This window comes from Myodes glareolus, chromosome 6 (assembly GCF_982192425.1).
Source record: "Myodes glareolus chromosome 6, mMyoGla1.1, whole genome shotgun sequence".
NCBI lineage: Eukaryota > Metazoa > Chordata > Mammalia > Rodentia > Cricetidae > Myodes > Myodes glareolus.
Genome location: NC_142031.1, coordinates 102,958,318 through 102,981,074, shown reverse-complemented (window position 1 = coordinate 102,981,074; position 22,757 = coordinate 102,958,318). Strand labels below are relative to the sequence as shown.

Here is a 22,757-nt window from a genome sequence, read left to right as displayed (position 1 = left end):
CCAGAGCAGTCAAACAAAAGGAGAATGCACAGGTTATGGTTGGATTCTACATACTAAATGTATAAACAAAATTAATCTACCATGTTAGAAGTCAGCATAGAGGTTGCTTCTGGAAGAAAGCAGCAACTGCTTGGCAGGATGAAGTGTTCCTAAGTGTTAATAACATTGTGTCTTGATCTAGTGCTAGATACACAGACAGGCTGCATATTGTGAGGACCCCCTGAGCCATATTCAATATGCATCTTTTCTGTATGTCTGTCAGATCCACTACCAATTTCAATAGTTTTATGAAAATTGACTCTCTACCCAACATAATCCTCAAGTCATTATTAGAGTTTGTGAATCATCAACACGAACATTTCTGTCTAAATAGACCAATATTAAATGCACCTGATCTCCAGATGCTCTTGGACCAGGAGGTACAAGTAGGCAACACAACTTAATCATAATTTTTAATAATATTCTAATTAAAACTTTTATCATACAGTGTATTTTGAGCATATTCTTTCCCCTCCTACAGTTCCTTTCAGATCCTCCCCACATCCCTACCCACCCAACTTCGTGTGCTCTCTCCCCCCTAAAAAACAAAAAGAATCCAATTAGATAAAAATATCAAAACAAAATGTGTATACAAGAAAACATGGAGTCTGTTTAGTATTGACCAATACTCCTGTGCCTATGACCTGCCCTAGAGTGTGGTGTTACAGCCCAAAGGGTATCTGCTATTGCCTTCTTGTTAGAACCACGATTACTAGTTCAGTGGAACTCCGCGTCCTGTGTAAAAATCTGCTCCCCAGTGTTTTAGACACACACGTCAGCTGTTCCCCTCTCTTGACATGATTTATTTTTTACTCGTTTGTTTATTTGTTGGCTTGCTTCCACTTCGGTACTTGGCCGAAGATTCTAAGGGCTGTTATCTGACTATCTGAATCAGTTTAGACCTCCAGATCCTAGGCAATGTTTCTTTCACAAAGATGGAAATCCTTATGGCAGGCAGGACAGTTTCAAGCCATCCCAAAATGTCTATTAGTGCAGCCCGAAGAACAGTGCTCTGTGATTTGTCAAAGAACTTGCAAGAAAACTGGAAGGTGTACAAGCGCTATACACAAGCCAAGCGTGGCTGTTATGTTCTCGATTTCTTGGGTCATAGCCAAGATATCTCTGGCCTAAGCAACCAACACTCCCGGGCATCTCTAATCCAAGCCACCTCGGGAGGGCGGGGCGCCATGTCGAGCAGCTACTAGTCCAATTTGCCATTGCTCTGCCACACTCAGTTGGCATTTAGAGAGGTCAAATTACCGGTGCAGGAGGCTCGATCCCATCTAGATCTATGATTGGCTGAGATTGAGGGCAGGCACCGAGACTTGCAGAGTATCAGTTGGTCGGAGTTGTTGTCAATCATCAGGAGCCGACTCCTCCCGGTCTCCATTTGGCCAGCGGCTGAAAAAAATTTCGAGCTTTTCCAGAGAGGACATTGTGGCTTCCCTAATTGCTAGCTCTGGAGATCCGCATCAACAAGAGAAGTCAGCCTTATTTATCATCCAAGAAAGCCTTCTCTTTCCTTCCATTAGCTAGTTAAGAAATTTACAGACAAAACCATCACGAGGTAAGCGCTTGAATAGTTCAATTCGCTCATACCCCTAGGTTGTTGACGAGAATCTATTGGCGGTTCTCAGAATGGAGCGTTCCTCGGGAAGGCGGAGAAATATGGGATGGGCTCCCGCAGCTTCCTCGGCCTCGGTTTGAGGCCGAGCCCCATGCACATCACCCCCGGCTCCGTGTGCCGGGTGGAGAGCAGCTGTTTGCCGAGGCCCACGGAGGCTGCACCCGGGTATCCAGCTCTTTCGTTGCTGCGATTGGCCTTGAACTTGACCTCAGGCGGGAAGTGAGCGTGGTGGGACCGGGGCTAGTAGGGTGGGCAGAGTCTGAGGGAGGGATAGAGAAAGTGGGGAAACCGAAGCCGCCCCAGATTCCCTGCAGCGAGGCCCCCCAGGTGCGCTCCAGCCCGAGGGAGCAGGCGCGGCCACAGCGGGACCTATTTCCCGAACTGAAGACCCGGGCGTGCCCGGAGGTCTGCTGGGCTGCGCTGGCCCGGAGTCCTGCCGCGTCCAGATTCGGCCACGGCCAGAAAACCAACTCAGAACCCTGGGTTTGTAAGGAGATGGGTGTTGAGGAGGATTGCGGAGCGCTGGTGGTTCGGATCTGAGGGCTCGTGTTTTGCTTTGCTGGGAAAGCACCGTATCTTAAGGCCAAGTGGCTCCTGGTGCCTGTTTCTGTAGATGAGCGCATTCACCCGGAGGAGACAAAGATGAGGCTGTGGGTAGAAGCAGCTAGACGATTTCGAGTCTCAAAAGCGCCGCTAGTGTTTTGTGGTAGGAGCTGGAGAAATAGTAACAGCAAAAGCCCCCAGCCTCACTCCAGGTGCCTCCGGTGAGAAAAGCAAATGTGCCCTCTGCGGAACCTGGACCCCAGGGAGAAAACAGTGGGGGCCGCCCGAGATCTGCAGGGCTGCGCGGAAGGGAAGGTGTTGCCCTGCTAGAGTGTGTTAAACCTTGTAAAAACTGGAAACCAGATCACCACAGTATGACAAATGCCATTGAATACGGAAGCTTTGAATAATGAGTTCTTGTTAATAACTGTTTTCCTTGCAATCTGAGTCTCTTTTTCCTTGACAACGTCAGCACCCCTTTCACAGAATTGAGTAGTAAGTACTTTTCATTACTAGTCTCAGTTCGCATGTCTAAACAGACACCTGGAGCTCACTGGGGGTTTTGTTGTTTTCTTTGCTCCTGTAAGCGAATACATTTGCTTTCCTCCTAAAAGGAGGTAAGGACATTGAGTGCAGATTTGCTAAAATACATTTCAGAAGTTTTTCAGATGATTTTAGTTGCTTATTGGAGTGCAGTGGGTTTTCATTGGTGATGATAGTAAAGACATTTGGAGTTTAAGAATATTAAAAATCGGCTGGTGATGTCCCTTGGACTTGGCCGGTGAAGTTGCCTGGTGCCAAGCCTGCTCCTTGAGTTCTACCACCAGGATGGCAACACAAGGCGCACCTCCAAGACGTCCTCTGACCTTTGCCGGCTTGCACTGGCACACACAATAAACAAATAAAATGAAAAAAATATTAAAAATTACCTTGTGTTTCCCATTATGGTAAGTTAGCACAGTGCCACTACGCGGTTAATTACCGCACAGGGTTCCAGGAGAGAGGAAAATCTCAGCCATATCAGTAATGCTGCTTGCCAGAACTCCCGATTCTGTCAGGGCTTGGTTAAAGTAGCAGCAGTAAATTTCCCATTTGAACTGTTTTGGGCATTCATCAGCAGTTGAACTCAAATTCCCCATGCCAAAACCTGCTATGGAGACAGTGCCTCCTTTTTCCAGAAATAAAATGGAACAGCTCTGGGAGTTAAACTGCTCGGCAAGCATAACACGGGAGAAATACGAAGAGTAAAATTGGTCTTGCAGCTGTGTAGGTGGGCGCTTGTGCTGTAAATTCAAAGGGTGGTTTCAAAGGTTGACAAGGCAGCTGCATTTTTCAATCCTGATGATTTTGTTGTTGGGACAGGATCTCAAGTAGCCCAGGCTGGCCTTTAACTCCTGGTCATCTTGCCTCCACACCCTAAGTGGTGAGATTCTAGAGGGTAGACCACCCCACAAAGCTCCTTTCCTGATGTCTTTGGCCCGGGATTGCTGCTCCGTAGAAGTGAGTTTCACCAGTGCTGTCTTGAAGCAACTGTGCCGAGGACATCACACGGCTTCTTTAGCCTCTTGGCTGAGATTCCTGATAGATGGAGTTACTTACATGGGGATAACTTCGTTCTAACACTGACTTCTTTCTTTCCTTTCTGGTCACTTTTAGGTATCAGGTAGAGGAAGAAGGTAGGGAGACTGGCTTAGTCACAGGACTCATTGTGAAAATGGTGGAAAGGCATGTTTTCAGACGTTTATAATAGATAGAATACATAAGATATTTTTAATTATGTGCATGCACACATATAATTTTAAAGACCAATGTTGATTAAATTGTGATACTCACATTTGTGTTTTGATTGGGAAATAAAGAATTTGAAATAGTTCAGGCAAGCATTCTTTCTTCCCCTTTTATGTACAATTACCTATATATTTGTGATTGTTATGCTGTATAGCTAGGATTCCAAACATATTATGTATCTTTACTCTCTCCCTTACCATAGTTCAGAGTTACTTTACCTTACCATAGTTCAGAGCAGACTGTGCCCTGTGCATCTGTGTATGTGCTTTGCGTTCCTTGCACTTCTCTGGGACATTTTTGTGTAATAAACACAGTAAAGGGGTGATTTCACTTTGAAAGATTAAATATAATTGTTTAAATGGCTTACTAACATTGGTTAGCTTAGATTTCTAATCCTCAGATTTACATAACTCTCCCTGATTAGTAACAACTTGCTAAGTAACTGCCTTTTAGTGGACAACTGATAAGCTTATCCCAGCTCACTGCTGCTTGCTGGCCTGACAGACAAAGCCAATGCTTGGGCATTGGTCAGGCTGTTCTCCATTCTGTTTAAGGGCACAGCATTTTGTTTTGTTTATTGCTGTGTTTTAAGTGTTTGCTGTCTTTCACACTTCCCTTCTGCTCCCCCCATCTGCTGTTCAGTTCATAGTCATTTCTGCGCGTGTTCCAAGATCTCTGGGTCTGATGGTGGTTTTGTTTTTGTTTTTGTTTTTCCAAACTTGAAACAGGGGATGTCTTTCTTGATGTACAAAGTTTTGTTTGGTTTAGGGTGAGGGTGTTTGCTTTTCTCTTGCTGTTTTTATCTTTGTTTGGGGGCTGGTTAGATTTTGAGTTGAGGGTCTTCTGCAAGCTAAGACCTAACTCCACCATTAAGTTAGACTTCTGGGTTGTGTGGGGGTTTAATTGAGAGTTGTCGTGTAGCTTGGGAACACAAGTTGTCTTTGAATAGTTTTTTTGAGGCCCTAAAAGGGATCTGTGTGGTTTAGTTTTGGTGTGGTTGGCGAAGGAGATGGAACCACTTGAATCTGTTTGTCTAGGTGGTGATGACCTAGTTCCGGAGCTGCCCACACTGAATCTCAGCCAGCAGAATGCTCTCCAGCACGTGTTTCTTTGTAAGTGCTCTGCTAACTTTCTGGAGTGACAGTGTTGATAATATAAAGGAAGGTCAAATTGATGGTAACTGTTAGTTTATATAGGCTCAAAGGAACTGTCCACTTGTACTTTAATTTTATCATTCAGTAATATATCTTGTGAACATTTCTTCTCTGATGAGAAAGCAGTTGTGTTTATCATTTGACATTTTTTGAGGGTTAGAGAGAAGCGTAGAAGGAGGGCAAGAGAATTCTAGAAGAGCTGTCTTAAAGCTTCAGTCATTTATCTGCTGTCCTGTTACTTTATCTGCTGCCTAAAAAGAAAGTGTGCACAAGCTAACGTCACCTAAACAAACTTATTTTTTTTATTTTTCACACATATTGCTTCATCTGTTAGAAGTAATAATTACTGCTGTGCCAATCACATCCATCAGTGATTAATACTTCTAATAAATGCCACATTATATTAGTTTGAAATTTCTCTTTGCTGGCACATATAACTCACATATTTTTTTATTGAAACCTGTGACTCGGGGAAATGGTAAGAAACATTTGTTTGGGGCCAGTGAGATGGCTCAGAGGATAAAAGATGCTCGCTGCCAAGACTGGCGTTCTGTCCCTGGAGGCTACATGGCGGAAGGGGAGAGCCAGCTCCCTTCAAGTTTTTCTCTGACTTCCTCGTAAGCACCAAGGAACTTGCACTCGACGCCCGTGTATAAATAGATAAACCAATAGGTGTGAAAAATGAATAAAAACCGAATAAGTTTGTTTGGGTGACTTCAGTTCAGGTTGCTCTGTGTAGCATGAGGGGGCCTGTTTGTTGGGGGTTTTTCTGTCCTGCCCGCCCCCCCCAGATGTTTAGTCCCAGAGAAAAATCACACTGAAATCTGTGTAAGTTATAATGCTGATTGGCCCATTAGGTCAGGCTACTTATTAGCTAACTCTCACATCTTGATTAACCCATTATTCAGATCTATTTTAGCCATGTGGCTCAGTACCTTTTTCAGTGGGGCAGCTTACATCCTGCTGCTTTGGTGATCTGGGCAGGAGTGGGAGGAATCAACTTCCTCCTCCCAGAATTCTCCTGCTCTCCTTGTGTTATTTCCACTTCCTGTCTGGTTTTCCCACCTACACCTCCTGCCTGGCCAATCAGCGTTTATTTAAAACATGATTGACAGAATACAGACAGTTCTCCCGCACCACTTCTTCCTCTTTAAAAAAAAAAAAAAAAGGAAAATATCCATAGTCCAGTTTTTGGGAATGTGGGCGTAGTATTCCAGGCTACTTCCTGCTGGTTGGGGGCACTGATAAGGACTAAACATCTGGGGGGGCGGGCAGCACAGAAAAACCCCCAACAAACAGGCCCCCTCATGTTACAGCTCTGGGTCTTGAAGGAGATGGTGCTGTCAGGCGCTCTGATAAGGACTCCATGGAGGGTGGCACCTTAACATCAGGAGGACTTGTGAGAGGGGACAAGTACACTCTGGCAGGGAGCCAGAGAGCAAAGTCAGGGGCTGGCTGGGTCTTCCAAATAAGTTGTTCTATTGGGAGCTAATGGGTCTCCGAAGTATGACTTGAAATTTTTATGAGCCCAGTGTGGGGTTGAAGGTCCATTAACACCCTGGAGAATAGCTAGTGTGAGTCTCCACTCAAAGACTGACGAAGCTGGGCTCTGGTGTTCACTGGATCAGGAGGGGAAATGTCCCCTGAAGAAGAGGGCCTAGCTTATTAGATGATGTCACCCATACTTAGGATGAGTCTTTTGCCCTCCATTTGCTGACCGAGCACTAACTCATTTCTCATGGTCTCTGAAAACATCCTCACAGACACACCCAGGATGTGTGCTGCCAGTTTTCTGTGTATCTCAAAATTTGGTCAAAATATTTTTATTACTTTAAAAAAAAAGAATTGCATGCAGTGTATTTTGATCATACTCAACCCCCCACCCCCACACACACTCTTCCTCCTAACTTTTCTAAAATCTACTTCCCAGTCCCCACTTTTGCCCTTAGGTCATTTTTCCCACTTGACCACTGTTTCCAGTTTATATCCCATCAATTCCAGATGTGGGGCCTTCCTGAGCATAGTCAACAGACCAGCTGCTACACCTGTAAAGAAAAACTGGCTCTCCTTCTCCCAGAATCCACCAGCTGTCCACAGCACCTCAGGGGTGGGTTGGGGGAGTACCCATCAGCCCTTCCATCCTAGAATGGTGACTGGTTTGGTCTTGTGCAAGCAACCACAGATGTTGTAAGTTCGAGAGTGCAGCAATGATGTCAAGTTTAGAAGACACTGTTTCCTGGTACGCCTCCCCAGCAGCTGGCTCTTAGACTCTTTCTGTTCCATCTTCTTGGATGGTCCTTGAGGGGAGAGGTGTAGTATAATGTCCCACTGTTGTCTGGGTGTCCCTTTGATCAGTTCTGCATCAGTCACTGTCCACACACAAAGCAACATCAATGAGGTCTGAGAGCGGCACTCATCTCCGGGTATAGAGATAGGACTTTACAAGGCAGTCTCTGCGGACAAAGTGTGTGGTGGGTGGATTCAGCAATGGGGTCTTACCATATAGTTCTAGTGGGCAACCAAGAGCAATCACAGCAGCCTGGATTGTGTAAAGAGTTTCTGGTACACCCCTGACAGACAGCCAGGGGCGGCGGGGGGGGGGGGGGGGACTATCCTACACCCAGCCATGAACTTTTATTTGGCTACATTTGGCTTCCAGAAGTGGTAGCATCTGTGTACAATTTCTCTCTCCCTCTTCCATGACCCCCAGAGGATATTATATGTATGTGTATTAGGCAGTTTGTATGACTTTTTCACACATCCTTAGTGTTAGCTATCCCTCTCCCTCCCCCCTCCTCCCACCTAGCTCCCATCTTCATCAGGATTTCTAAGGGAGTTCTTTTGTATTGCATCTTTCTTTGACTGTTTTACCTGCTGACCAGGTTAATGGCCCTTCCCACCCTTAGCTAAAGTGAATTCACAAAAATTCACCTGAAAGTTGTTGTTTAAAGTTTGTAGTGTGGGCTGGAGAGATAGCTCAGAGGTTAAGAGCATTGGCTACTATTCTAGAGGTCCTGAGTTCAATTCTCAGCAACCACAACCATCTGTAATGAGATCTATGCCCTCTTCTGGCCTGCAGGCATACATGTAGACAAAACACTACATGCATAGTAAATACATTTAAGAATAAATAAATAAAATTTGTGATGCATTTCTACATATATGAACTCCAGCTGACTTTTTTGTGAATGTTGATGCATTTTGGAGAGATTAATTGATACCGTCATTTCCACAGGCCCTGAACAGATAGATTTTTTTTTAAAACTCATTTTTATTGTGGGATAAATTTCGACTGTTTGTTTGAAACAATGTTCTACTGTGTCTCCTAGACTGATCTTATTTCATTGTCCTCAGTAACTAGCACCACAGATGCGAGCCACTGCAGACATAATCCTGATTTGTGTAGTTGAGAATCATATAATACCATTTTCCAGCATGGAGTGGGAAGGGGTGCTTCATTTCCCAACTGAGGAACTCTGGACAACAGATGGCCTCTGGGAGAGAAAGAGTCAAGTTTAATGACTGGCTCCCCGAAGGTCAATTGTGCCCCTACCCAGTGGACCCACACCCAGGAGTACTTGGGTAACTCAAATTGGAGTTGATGGGTTATTTTTAAAAAAGAGGACACCAAGTATGGGGCTGGGAAGTAGGGTGGATCTTGGAAGCATTGGTGGGAAGAGTTAGGTGAATATGACAAAAATACACTGTATGAAATTCTTAAAGAATGAATAAAAATATTTAAGGTAAAAAGGAAACCCTGATCCCAAATTGTGTCTTTGTTAAACTTGGCTACTCTTTGAGTATAGAATTATTATAAATATTCTAGCAACCAGCCGTTTTTCCTATTCCGTCCTTAGGAGAGTCAGTTGTTCTTGTTAACATTTACAGTATCTGTCTTCATAACGACTGAGTTTGCGAGGAACGGATCTCTACTTCCAGAGTGTAACTTGATGACCAGCATTGTGTGATCACGGCTGAGTAGCATGTACCGTGTGACCTTGCTTCATGCCAGCTGAATTAACATGTTCATTTTGGCAAGGCCCCAAAGTGATAGCAGGTTAAATCGGAGATACATGTGTTGTTTGTATATGCATATTATCCAAATGTTATAGAATTCAAACACTGTGAAGGGGGTAGGTAAATTATTTGATTCAACATTCTCAAGAATAGAGTGTCGGGTCCGTATACATGCCTGCACGCACGCGCACACAGGATGTCAGACTCTTTATGGCTTTTGTTTCTGGCGTCTGATGATGTATTAGCAGCGTTTTGGATTATTGACTATGACCTTGTCTTTGCCCCCACCCCTAGGTGCATCAGTCTTCTTCAAGGAATTCTGTATTGCTCTGTCTTTCCCTGTGACTGAGGCCTTTGGCGTTGCAGTATGTTGTCGGCGGCCTTAACTACTTTGGCCAGAAGTGGTGGGAACCAGGTGAAGAAGAGAGTGTTGCTAAGCTCCGTCTTCCTGCAGGACAACAGGCAGGTGATTCCTTCCTGCTACAGCTCCACCACCGAGCCCAGGTGTTCTCGATTTGACCCCGATGGAAGCGGGCAGCCAGCCACTTGGGACAATTTTGGGATCTGGGATAACCGCATCGATGAGCCAATTCTGCTGCCACCTAGCATCAAGTATGGCAAGCCAATCCCCAAAATTAGCCTGGAGAACGTGGGCTGTGCTTCCCTCATTGGCAAACGGAAAGAAAACGAAGATCGATTTGGGTTCGCACAGCTGACAGAGGAGGTGCTGTACTTTGCAGTATACGACGGGCATGGGGGACCGGCAGCTGCTGACTTCTGTCACACGCACATGGAAAAATGTGTGATGTATGTATGATGACCTTGGTGTTGCAGTTCCTCTAGGCTGTTGAAATAGTCTCCCTGTGGCTGAGATAGCCAGTGCAGACCAAATTCCTCGAGTGCTCACGTGCCACTGTATCTGTATGTGAGATAGTCAGCGTGGCAGTATACCTGTTGACCCTTTGAGAAAAGCGGTTGAGAATCTGCGCCTCTAGATTACCATTTCCAGTAAATTATAAAGTACAAAGATAACTTGTGAGAAATTTTACTCATGTGTGTGCTCACCTGTGTTTGTGGTAATTTGTGTGTGTGAGTGCGTGTGTGTTCGTGCACTCATCTGTGTGTGAAGGCCAGAGGTTGACGTCAGTGTCTTTCTATATCGTTCCCTAATTTACATTTTGAGATTGAGTCTCTTGCTGAACCTGGAGTTCACACATTTTTTAGCTAGACTGGCTGGCCCATGAGCCCCTAGGCTTCTATGTAAAGCCACATGTTGTCTTTAGATGGGAGGTAGGGATTTGAACACAGGTCTTCATGTTTGCGCAACAAACACTTTACCCATGGAGCTATACCTTTGTGTTCCTAAAGAAGTATTTACTCTTGTCAGCGCAGAGAAGTTTACTTATTGTCTTAGATACTTTTCTGTGAAGACACATAGTGACCAAGCAACTTATAAAAGAAAATTTATTGGGGACCTGCTTACAGTTTCAGGAAGTTAGAGTCCATGACCATGATGGTGGGCAGCAGCCTGGCAACAGCCAGCAATAGCTGAGAGACGATATCCTTATGTACAAACCGGAAGAGAGAGAGAGAGAGAGAGAGAGAGCTGGCTAACTTGGAATGGTGTGAGTTTTTGAAACCTAATCCTTTCCAAAAAAAAAAAAAAAAACAGTTCCACCAGCTGGGGACCAAGCAGTCAAATCCATGAGCCTCAAAACATTCTCACCCAAAACATTCATTTTGTTTTTGAGACTCATACCACTTCTAGAATTAAAGAGAGGAGACAATGTGGTATTATGGTCATGGGCTACTGTTTTACCTTCCAGTGTATAGTTAGAGGTAGTTTGTCAGTTGAGTTTTGCATGATTTATCTCATTCTACAAACTCAGTGATTTAAGTCAATCAGGGTTGCACTACTAAGAATTCTTTAAGAACAGGAAAGGACTTGAGGATCGTGAGATGGCTCAGAGGGTAAGGACCTGAAGCTCTTTTTTTTTATTATTATTTTTTTCAATTGAGACAAAGACCCAACCACTTAAACTATATCTTCAGACAGCCTTGTTTGTTTTTCCGAGGTAGAGTTCAACATCCGAGGCTGGGCTAGAACTGGTTATTTAAAAACAAGGACTCCTGATCCTCCTGCCCTCGCCTCCTAAGTCTTAGTATTATAGGCGACCACCAGCACCACTTCCCCAACTTAGATTCTCATGCCTTTGCCTTGAAGAAGCCTAGGTTTGACGTAGCTCAGTTAGTCCTACCTAACAGGGAACTCTGAGTTGCCTCTCCAGCACCGCATACCCAGAGCATGATGGCATGAACCTCAGCCCAACAGTGACACCCTTCATGATACTTAGTGCATTCAGAGACCAATATATGGTCCTCAGTTCTTGAATCCTCAGCGAAAGCGTCTGAGAGGAAAGCGTGAGGCGTGTTGTGTGGGGTGACTACTGGAGCACTGCCTGAGCAGAGAATCCCCGCAGAGTGATCACAGCTTTCTTTCCTCTCCCCAAAGGGATCTGCTTCCTCGGGAGAAAGACTTGGAAACGGTCCTGACCATGGCCTTTCTAGAAATCGATAAAGCCTTTTCCAGTTATGCCCACCTGTCTGCTGATGGTAAGCCAGTCAGGGCATGCCTGAGAGCCTTAAGGATTGGTGGGGAAAGGGGAAACCGAAGGGGAAGGTCTTCAGTGGTGGGAATGTTGTTGCATATTTGCTTCTGGGGAGTTTTTCCAGAAATAATTTTATACAAAGAACCCTTTTAAATGCTGTTTAGAATCTGAACTGATGTCAGGGTCCCACTTTTATGTTCGACAATGACCTTTCAGAAGGGGACACTCCAAAATGGTTGTTACTGAATTTTAATTTTAAAAAGATTTTAAAATGTTTCAACCCATTTGATTAATAGTTTTATGGACAAGGTGTCCATACTAAGAGGATCTCATCCCCCTGTCAGACCACTAGTTCAAACACTAACAGGATAATCCCATCTGCAAGGTTGATAATTGTTCAGCATTTACTGCAGGGGATCAGAGAGAGGGATTCGTGGGTAAAGGCGCCTGCCACCAAGCTTCATCACCTGAGAGTTCTAGCCCCAAGACCCACATGGGTAAAGGAAAGAAGCAATTTCCATATGTTCACTTCTGACCTTCACACATGTGCTATGGCATGTCTGTGTACACTTAAAAACAAACACATACGTGCACACACAAAATAAATGAATATATATTTTTAAAAAGAAGAATATTAGCAATAAGTCCTAAGTCTGACAGAAAATGACTGATTGGCACCCATTTGTATCGTCAGAAGGGAGATATTTGTCTTCTCTTTGTCCATCTTGCAGATTTCCTATGGTAACTAGTGATATTTTTGGTTTTGTTAAGTATAAGGACATGACAAGTGTATTTAAAAAAAAAACTCATGTACTGTGTTAAGTTTTTAAAGTAAATGTTTTTTGTTTTGACTAAGTTTATCAAAATAATTTCAGGAAAGTATATCCAATATTTTCTAGTTAGCTCACCAAAAGTGCATTGATAATAAAGTTAATTTTGCAAGTGTCTGCAGCAGCCATGTAATGTGTGCTCCTGACTGACTGGCTACAGCATTGTGGGGGAGTGTTGCTCTTAGTTCTCTTTCCTTTTAACCAGCAAAGTGCCCCCCAGGAATGCCATTTTCAGCCAGACGGCGATTCTCCCCATTTCACACACAAGGAGCTCCAACTCAAAGAGAAGAAATGGGCCTTGTTCATTAGCATATTTAATAGCAAGAGAGGGGAAAGGGTGGCCCTAGGATAGCTGAGTGTACCATTTAAATATCAGCCTCCCCACCCCATCCCTGTTGAACTCAGGGCCTTGGAACATGCTAGGCCAGCAGGTTCTGCCACCGCACTGCTCCTCCAGCCCCTGCCTGCAACTGAGACACTTACCATCACACTCCCCAGTACACTTGATGGTCCGTCCATTCTTTCTCCATTTGTCTACACATGTAGTTTTAACTTGGTGAGTTATTTGAAATCATTTTGTCTTCTTTCTTTTGCACACAGAATTAGCTCCCCTTCCTTTAGTGGGGACTTGACAGAGGGTGAGGTTTCTGCTTAAGATTTAGCTTTTGTTCTCTTAAAGAGTAAAACATATAAAGAGGAAGTGAAACAGTTTCTCATGGTTTTACTTTTTGGGGGGTGGGGACAGGGTCTCATTAAGCTTCCCAAGCTGGTTTGGAGCTGGCTATGTAGACCAGGCTAACCTCAGACTCACAGAGGAAGGTATGCACCACCACATCCAGCATTTTTAGAATAGCCATTACTAGGGTGGCTGTGAACTTGGCTGCTTCATCACGGTGTTTAAGGGCTGTTGTGTCAGGTACCGTACTCCAGCTGTTCTACAAACAGCTGTATTTACTGCCCACGATTTATAGAACACAATGTCTAAGAGCATTGGCATATGGTCAACACCAAAATTCATTAACCCTTCATGAGTGCAGTCAAGCTTTTTTAAAAATGATATAATCAATGCTGGTGATTAAAACCATCAATATTAGACTTGGTGTTGAATTTGAAAACATTTACTCTTAATAATTATAATTCAGGAGATGGAATTTATAACATTTAACTTGTATGTCTATTTTTAATAATCAGAATTCAGGAGACTTTGAATTTGACTTGCACATCTTCTAGAGACTTTTTAGATGACTCACACAATCCTGTTGTTAAATAAATAAAGTATTATTTATTTCTAATAACCAAAGTAAGATATATTTTGCTACTTTAGTTGCTCTTTCATCCTTTGGGATAATCTTAGAACTTCATAAAGATGTCTTAAAATTTATTATTCCTTTTAATGAAGAACTGATTAAAAGGGAACAAAATAGGATGGTACCCAGTGCACTGGTTAGAAAGTGTTTAAAAAGTGTTCTGTGTACTATTGTGCATATCATATGCTTCTTAAAAAACCAGAGTTTGAGAAATATTTTAAAGATATATTTGTAAATATCTTTCAGATGGCAAAATAAAGTTACTAAAGACAGAATACTATGTGTTAGTCTTTCAGGGTCAGATTAAGTGAAAATTAGACCTGCCTCACATAAGATTTCAAAGCTATCCAAATTTAATTTTTAATTGAAATATTGAGTTGAAATACTATTTTAGTGTTTTTAAAATGTATTTTAAAGGTAGATAGTACTCTTTTTGGTGTATGTGTGTTGAACCAGAGATAGCTAGCAAGCATCTCTATGACCATGGTTACCCTTGCTGCCTTTTCTCATTTCTTTGTATCTCCCCCTACTTTCACTTCCCCTGAGCCCTTTCTGTGAGACAAGAAAGTGGGGATTATTTTTTTAGCATACCTCATACACTCTAGACAAGTGATCCACCACTAAACTAGCCTTCCAACCTTTTAGCATTACCTTCAAAATTTTAAATTCAGTTTATGTCCGTCTTTTTTACATTTAGTGAAACCAGGCAATGAGTTAAAATACCCTCTCACTTCATTTTTTTTTAACAAATAACCATTTAAAACAAAACAGATGGCAGACAAAAAAGTTATACGTGTCAAGATCACCAATTTTAAATAAATTTTGTAGCAATATTAGTTTATATGGATTATTATTTACAAGCTTAATAATCACTGGGGTGGCATTAGATTTTACTCTTTTTGTTGCTGTTCCAAACTGTGGTCGTTTTCCTTCTCTTCTCTCGTCCTGCAGCACTGCGGAAAGAGAGAGAGCAGCAGAAACACCTGCTTTTGGTTGCATCAAGTTACAAACATGATAAAAAAAAAAATCTTATCATTCAAGAGCCACACTGGCCTTCATATCAATATTGTATTTAAGTCCTCCAACTGGAAACAGTTCTTCCTGAACTTAATTCTTACATTATATGCTATGAACAAATGTCTTGCGTTCTGTTTCTGGCATAGGGGGTGTTTTGATTGCCTCTCCGTGTAAATTGAAGCTCCAGTCAGCTGGTGTAAACTATAGTTTGCATACACCCTCAAATATAAATTATTTTGTTTAGGGGACAGTTATAATATTGCTATGAGCCAAATTTACACTGCATTGTTTTCTGATGCAATAAAAATATTGAATTTTCTGTCTTCAAGATTGAGTGTGTGTGCAGGTGTGCACTCACGCATGCACTCGCAACACACATATGCAGATACATGTCTGTGTCACCACTGGTGTTTTGGTACAGATGCATATGTGCGTACTTTTTTTCTGTCTTAGAGTTACAACACTATGAGAAATGTTTGTCTGATGGAAAAAAATAGATCAGCAACCAGACACTATTAACTTGAAGCTGCTGAGTTTTGAAATCATTGATGTAGCATCTCCTGGTATAGTATGTGATTTACGAGCGAAATGTCCCCTACTAGAAATCCTCCTCCTTATTTGTAGCTCTCTCTCTGCTCTCCTTTGTGTTACAGGTTTGTTGTGTTTGAGCGTAATCTCTGGGTGAAATTTCCCTTTGCCTCTGTGCATGTTATTTGTGGCAGAGAACTGTGCCCCCTCAGCAACTCTAGACCTGGAGCCTGTGGACTCTATCTGCTGGACTTCAGCGGAAAGAGAGATCTGCTTAATTTTGTCTCAGGCGAAAGAGGCTCCCAGCTCCTAACCTAAACTACTGAGACGGTCCCATTTCCTCCTTGTCCCGCTAATGAGACGATGTACGGTATAAAGTATCCAGTGAGTGTTAAGACTTCCTGAAAAATGTCTTAGTTTTCTAGTTTTGTTGTTAGGGCAGACAACGGCAATTGTTACCTCTGTGTTAACTGTTAAATTGAAATGAGTGCTGATTTACTAATTTATATTCTTAGATGCATATCAAGCCAGAATCAACGGTTAGTTTTGAAACCTTCCCCATATATCCTGAGATTTTGAAACTGGGAAGGTGAGTTGATAAAAGCCCAAAGTCTTTTAAATTCAGAGGTGAGAGAGCTGGGAACTACAGCCCAAACTGAAATTTCACTTATACATGCTAATTCTTTTGTCATCTTCAGTTAAAGATCACGTTCTGAAAAGCTGTTGATGAGAGCTAACGTGAAGAGTTCAGAATTCCCTGGGCTGGTAGCATCTAATGCATGCCTGACTTCTCCTCCCTGCCTTTTAAAACCATTTGAAAGTAGATCGTATAATTGACTGAACTGTAAATAGTCTATTGTTGTATAGACTTTTGACTAATATCAGGTTGAAAGTTGTAACACTTGCAAGATAAGCATCACTGGTCCTTATGTTAAAGCATTTCTGTCATGTGCTGACGTACATCTCAACATTGCTGTGATATGATAGCATTGCTTTGATCTAATGGTTCCAAAATCAAAAGATACATGGGAAGATAGCGCAATTGTAGATGCCGTTTCTCAGTGAACTTAGCATGACTACAAAAGATTGAGTAGACGTCATCCATGCTTTTCCATTTTACTTTTCTGATTAAAGCAGGCATTTTAATATAATGACTGGAAAACGTATTCATCTCTTTCTAAAATGCATTATTTGGTGACGTTTGAAAAGTTGTCTCTAAAAAACATCTTGGAAAGACTTGACTGTCATTTAAATCAGTTATAGGTTTCTAAATCAGCTCATAGCATACAAGTCACCTTTGGATGGTCAGGAAGCTTTCTACAAATATTGCATAGAGCAACAATCAAGTGATTGGATATAAGATTCCTACTGTAAAAGAAGAAATAATCCAATTAAACTCTTGACAGTGCTTCAAAGGATTAACAGTGTTACTAGAGATAAATCCTGCTTTCAATGAGTTACTTCTCAACTTCCTTCACTTCGCTGTATTGTCCTTCGGTTCAGAGTTTCATAGTCATTCCACTCTCCACAAGGCCTGATGCAACTTAAACGATTCTACCAGTGGTAAACACCACAGAACAGGTGATGTTAGAATAAACCAAAGGAAGACGCACAAAGGTGATTGACTTGGGGAGAAAAAGAGCGGCAGCCTCAAGCCTTGTGACGTTGGGCTTTCCTTGATGGCAGAGGAGATGCACATTGCTGACATATTCCTGCCCAGGCAGGGCTGCAGGAGTAGCAGCTGGCTATGCTCATCTGCTTTGGGCTGCAGATTCTGTTATTGCATACTTTCGGAGCTATTCGTGTTGAGTATGTCATGTTGATGAGGAACTAGAATAAATTTCATTCTTTACCATTCAGATCTAGAATCTAAGGGGTGGGGGGGTGACTTTTCTTCAGGTATAGAGCCAACAAAGATCAAAACCAGAAATGGGTATGGTTCTTTAACTGTTTTAGTGTGTGCATGCGTGTGCGTGTATGTGCGTGTGTGTGTAAACATTTATAAATTGTCATAGTTCTAGAAGGTAAAAGTGTTCACTGTAGAACTTGAAGAGCAAATGGTCTGTACCTGGCGTTTCTCTCCTCACCTATTAACTAGTACTACTTTGACTGGACAGGAATAAAAAATGAAAGAGAATGATCCAAATCTCATGATTTTAGAAAGGTGGCCCACCTAATGGGCCCAGCAGATCTGCCATCTGCCATAGCAGCCAGATTAGTGACATTTCTGTGTTTTGTTTTGATACTTGCTATGCACACGAAGGCATCATCATTGTGATGCTTTTTACAGACAGACCGTTTGGAGACACTGATGCTTTGCTCGCCAAATTAGTTTGCCAACCTTTCTGTTTGCATGGAGCCTTGTAACTGAATTAAATAGTTAATTGTTTCTCTGCATGGTCTTACTTGGTTTGTTTGCAGGGCATTTGCATAGCTCTTGTTAAATTAGAACGGTATGGGCCAGCCTTAGGTTACATGCTTCTGTTTTATTCTTAGTAAAAATCCCATATCCAAGCACTTCTGTCACTAACTGATACTCTGTTTTATAATATTTGTAGCAAGCCTCCTGACCTCTGGGACTACTGCCACGGTAGCCCTGTTGCGAGATAGTATTGAACTGGTTGTAGCCAGTGTTGGAGACAGCCGGGCTCTTTTGTGTAGAAAAGGAAAACCCATGAAGCTGACCACTGACCACACCCCAGAAAGAAAGGATGAGAAAGAAAGGTACTGCCGCCATTACCAGCCATTTTATGGAGTGATAGCTATGGTTGCCATAGAAATGGAATGTGGCATTCTCTGTGCTGGTATAAAACTCAGGGACCTCTTTGCAAGCACTGCTGTGCATAGCCACTACCTCAGCCCAGATTTTCTTGTTTAGGGTGGTTTGAGTTTGTCGAGACTGGATCTCACAGTGCAGCCTAATCTGTTTTCTCCTTTCTCAGCCTCTCAAGTGCTGGGGCTATCAGGGTGTGTAAACCATATGTAGCCTAAGTTTTTCATTTTTATCTAATTTATTTATGGACTTAAAAGTTTTGGCATTTACCATGGGCTTGCCTTAAACTCGAAATCCTTCTCAGCCTTCCTGAATTCTTGGATTATGGGTATGGGCTGACATAGGAGGCTCCGGATTTCAATTTTTTAAAAAAAGTTGTTATTTAAGCCAGTGCTTTAATTTCTGATAGTATTGTCATCATCATCATTATGATTAATTTTATCCTTTCTTAACTAGGATCAAGAAATGTGGTGGGTTTGTGTCTTGGAATAGCTTGGGACAGCCCCATGTAAATGGCAGACTCGCAATGACAAGGAGTATTGGAGATTTGGATCTTAAAGCCAGTGGCGTAATCGCAGAGCCCGAGACAGCAAGGATTAAGGTAAGAAGGTCAGAAACACTGGGAATAACCCGAGACTGTCCTGGAAGATTTACCTGAAGGAAATGTGTTTTTTAAGGGGGACTAATGTGTGCAGAATAAACTTTCTAAGTAAGATGCTAGTTTCCAGTCTGAAGAGGGTAATGTCTTTGGCTTTTGTTTTCCCCTGGTAGAGGGGCTCTGTGGCCTATCCTTTCCCGAAGCCTGCCATACATAGGCATTCTCTCAGCTCGGCAATCATTCTTGGCCTCCCTTCTCCACTCAGTTCAACACGCAGTGTAACACCTCTTTTACTCTAAACTGAGCCAAACATGATACAGGTCCCGCTGCTTGCTTCTCTAGAGCTCTTGCGTCTGCACAGTATAATGTAGGCTTTCACAAATGGTAGGGCATGAATGTTCAGAATTCAAGGAAGGATTTCCAGCCTTAAAAAGATGTCTCATTCCAGGTGGTTGGTAGTGCATGCCTTTAATCCCTGCACTGGGGAGGCAGAAGCAGGCCTATCTTTTCAGTTTGAGGCCAGCCTGGTTTACAGAGCTAGTTCTAGGACAGCTAGAACTACACAGAGAAATCCTGTCTCAAAAAAAAAAAAATACTCATTTTATGAAAAAAATACTTATGTAGTATTTGCTTTGTGCCAACCTCTGTTCAAAAGAGATATTACTTTCTTTGCTTTAAAAGGAAAAGAAACAAATTGAGATAAAAGCACAAGTTAAAACTTATAGAGGCTCACACCATCGAGTAATAGAAGGGTCAGCCAAATAATACAAGCCGCATTTAAATCCAGACTCTCAGCATTTGGCTGTCTGGCCTCTTTCTTGGTATTGCTAGGTAAAAGTTTGGTTTGTCCCAGGTGGTATTGATTCTCAGCTACATTTTCAGTTTGCCCATGAACTCTGACCCACATGGCCACTCTGCAAAGTAGATAAAGTTTCCACGCTATTGGGTCGTTGGAAGGCACAGCCTAGTTTTAATCACATCTGTTTGTTTCTGGTTGCAGCTCTACCATGCGGAGGACAGTTTCCTGGTCCTCACCACAGATGGGATTAACTTCATGGTGAATAGTCAAGAGATCTGTGACTTTGTCAACCAGTGCCATGATCCTAATGAAGCAGCCCACGCCGTGACTGAACAGGTGACGTAGCAGAGCTTCTGGTGGGAAATTCCCAGAGAGAAGAGGATGAAGGACAGCAGAGACCTCTAGTCTTTTAGCTTGAGTGTTACAGTGAATTTGAACACAGGGTCTCTCAAATGCTGGGTGAGCACTCTCCTACTGAGCGAGGCACAAAGCCTTGAGAAAAATAGAGATCTTAATGTTTAGCTTTGCATCTTGTTGTTAGTGGAATTGACTTATAGAATGGGATTTTAATAATTCATATTTCAGGACTGGAGAGATGGCCCGGAGGTTAAGAGCCTCCAGAGGTCCTGAGTTCAATTCCCAGCAACCACATGGTGGCTCACAACCATCTGTAATGAGATCTGGTGCCCTCTTCTTGTGTGTAGGCATACACGGAGGCAGAACACTTTATACATAATAAATAAATAAATAAATAAATAAATAAATAAATAAATCTTTTAAAAGATCATATTTCTTGTTTGTTTTTCTTCATTGCCTATTATTTTATCATCATTTTTAATGGTTACTTTAACAACTATATATTAAGTATAATGATATGTTTGATACATACTGATACATTTTTAAACAAGTTTTTCTCTTAAGATTTGTTTGTAAGCCTTTTACATTCCTTGAAGCTATTCATACGAGACATCTTTTAACGCAGTCTGTGAGATCTTTTGATCTGTTTGATGCTAACTGTAACCCTAGCCCTTCTGAACAGTACTGACTCACTGTTTACACCCACTATTTGAAGTGGCTCCTAGACGTGGTTTACAGTCCTGCTGCAGGCATTTTAGTTAACGCCCACTTAACCATTGTAGAAGGAATACTACAAACGTTTTTGTACATACCCATTTCTGAGAGTTTAGATTTTAAGTTAGTATACCCAGGGGTAGGTTTCTAGTATTGTTTTCAGACAAGCATGTTATATTTTGTTCTTTTTTTATTTATCTCCAAAGCTCTTAATTTCTTCAACTAAATTCCTACAGGCAATTTTGTTGGTAAGAATTAGCACTTATTATTAAAGCTTTTCCACGATTGGCACCATGCTAAGGGTTTTGGGTGTGTCCTATTTGGGAGCCACTCAGCAGTGTCTCTCAGTTTAAAGCTGTTTCAGTTGCCAAGATTGCTATAGTGGAGGATAGGAAATAGTTGGATCATCTATTATTCACATGCAGTTAATAACCATAGTGGAACATAGATGCAGGGTTGAGACAGTCGCAAACTGGGTTAGATAATTGCATTTGTTATCTGTGTAGAACAAGTCGACTTTCTGGAGAAAGGATGCTGTCTGTCTGCACAGACGTCCAACGACTCCAGCTCTTTGCCTTTCTCTTTCTCCCGGCTCCTGCAGGCACTGCAGTATGGTACCGAAGACAACAGCACTGCCGTCGTGGTGCCCTTTGGTGCCTGGGGAAAGTACAAGAACTCTGAGATAAACTTCTCATTCAGCAGAAGCTTTGCCTCCAGCGGACGATGGGCCTGACCGCCAGCCTGGACTCAGTGTTCCTCTGCAGCAGGTGTCAGCGGGCATAGCAAGAAACTGGTAATACCCAGAAGGCCACCTGACCTGTGTGTCCTTGTGAACTGATAGATCCCAATGCAGTGTAAGCTTACCAGCCATGGACACGCTAGTATTTTCATAAATCCTCATCACTATGTGCAACTGTACATGCTCAGTGTAAGCACCATGACAAAGCTGTGAAGCCATTGTGAGTCTGCGCTGAGTGGGAGAGGAAGTGGTTTGGTACACTTGATGAATGGGAAATCTGTGTGTTTTGTTTTGTGATGCGAGAGTGCATCTGGGGCTTTCTAAGATTACCAAGCAGATCTGGTTTCTTTTTAATGAGTTTGTTCTTTATTCAGTTGGACAGGTTTTTCTGAATTTTGACAGCTAGTCAGTGCGTTATCTGCAACCGTTTCTCTTTTCTTTCTCTCTGTTTAAAACAGTTCTCACCGGTTGGCCCTGCACTCCTTGGTTCAAGCAGTCTTCCTGCTTCAGTTTCCTGGGTACCTAGGACTCCAGGATGCTCCAACTTACAAGTGTCCTTTTTTGTTTGTTTGTTTTCATTTTTAATGTTTTAGAGACAAACAAGCATAGATTTACTAAAGAAAAGTACTCCCAGGAGATTCAGAAATTCCAAGGGAGGAATACCCACACAAGTGTTATTTTTTAATAAATGTTCCAAGGAGTCAAAATGAAAAGCTTTTCTGTTACCGTATCTTGTACTCTGGACCACTTATTAGTAAGCTTAGCCCTGAAAACTTCTTCAGACAAAAGACACGACTGAAGTGTATCCAGATTTGTAAATAGCTCTCTTGTGTATTTGAACTCTTTTTAACCCCTTCCCCATCCATTCCTATTTTTCTGCAGTTAAATGTGCTATATAGCTCCAACTGTTCCTTAATCTCCCAAGAACATACAGACTCCTTGATCAAACCTTGTACAGGGAAACACGGACAGTGTTTCTGTTTATTGATGGTGTATGTAAGTTTGTTATTGTGTGTTTTGTAAACAGTATATTTGTATCGCTTCCCCTCCCCCAACACACACACAAAGTAAGCAAGTTGGGTCATTTGTTAGTAAAGATAATGTTGCAATGACTCATACTGCTGTAGATAGCTTGAAGCTTATGTCTCCATTTTCCTCATTTCTGAGATTTATAAGGAAGAATAAATCTTTTAGAAAGTGTATTCAAACATTCAAACATGTCAATTTGCTAGGTAAATTGGGAATGTAAACCTATACTTTTTTTTTTTTACAGGCACATAAATTTGCTGTTAAACTGTGAATCCCTAAATGTGTGTTT

The 22,757-nt window shown here is 42.3% G+C and overlaps 1 protein-coding gene across 2 annotated transcripts; it reads left to right on the top strand.

Moving 5' to 3' along the window:
* Positions 1-1,405: 1,405 nt before the first annotated feature.
* Positions 1,406-21,608, top strand: Ppm1k (protein phosphatase, Mg2+/Mn2+ dependent 1K). Of its 2 annotated transcripts, XM_048436676.3 has the most exons (8): positions 1,406-1,606; positions 5,035-5,109; positions 9,463-9,975; positions 11,681-11,781; positions 18,018-18,183; positions 18,689-18,833; positions 19,831-19,965; positions 21,302-21,608. In XM_048436676.3, the coding sequence occupies exons 3-8, from the start codon at positions 9,536-9,538 to the stop codon at positions 21,431-21,433; spliced, it is 1,119 nt and encodes a 372-aa protein (XP_048292633.3). In that variant the 5' UTR covers positions 1,406-1,606; positions 5,035-5,109; positions 9,463-9,535; the 3' UTR covers positions 21,434-21,608. The 2 variants fall into 2 exon arrangements, with proteins under 2 accessions (XP_048292633.3, XP_048292632.3); XM_048436675.3 differs by lacking the exon at positions 5,035-5,109 and having other exon boundaries at positions 1,407-1,606.
* Positions 21,609-22,757: the final 1,149 nt, after the last annotated feature.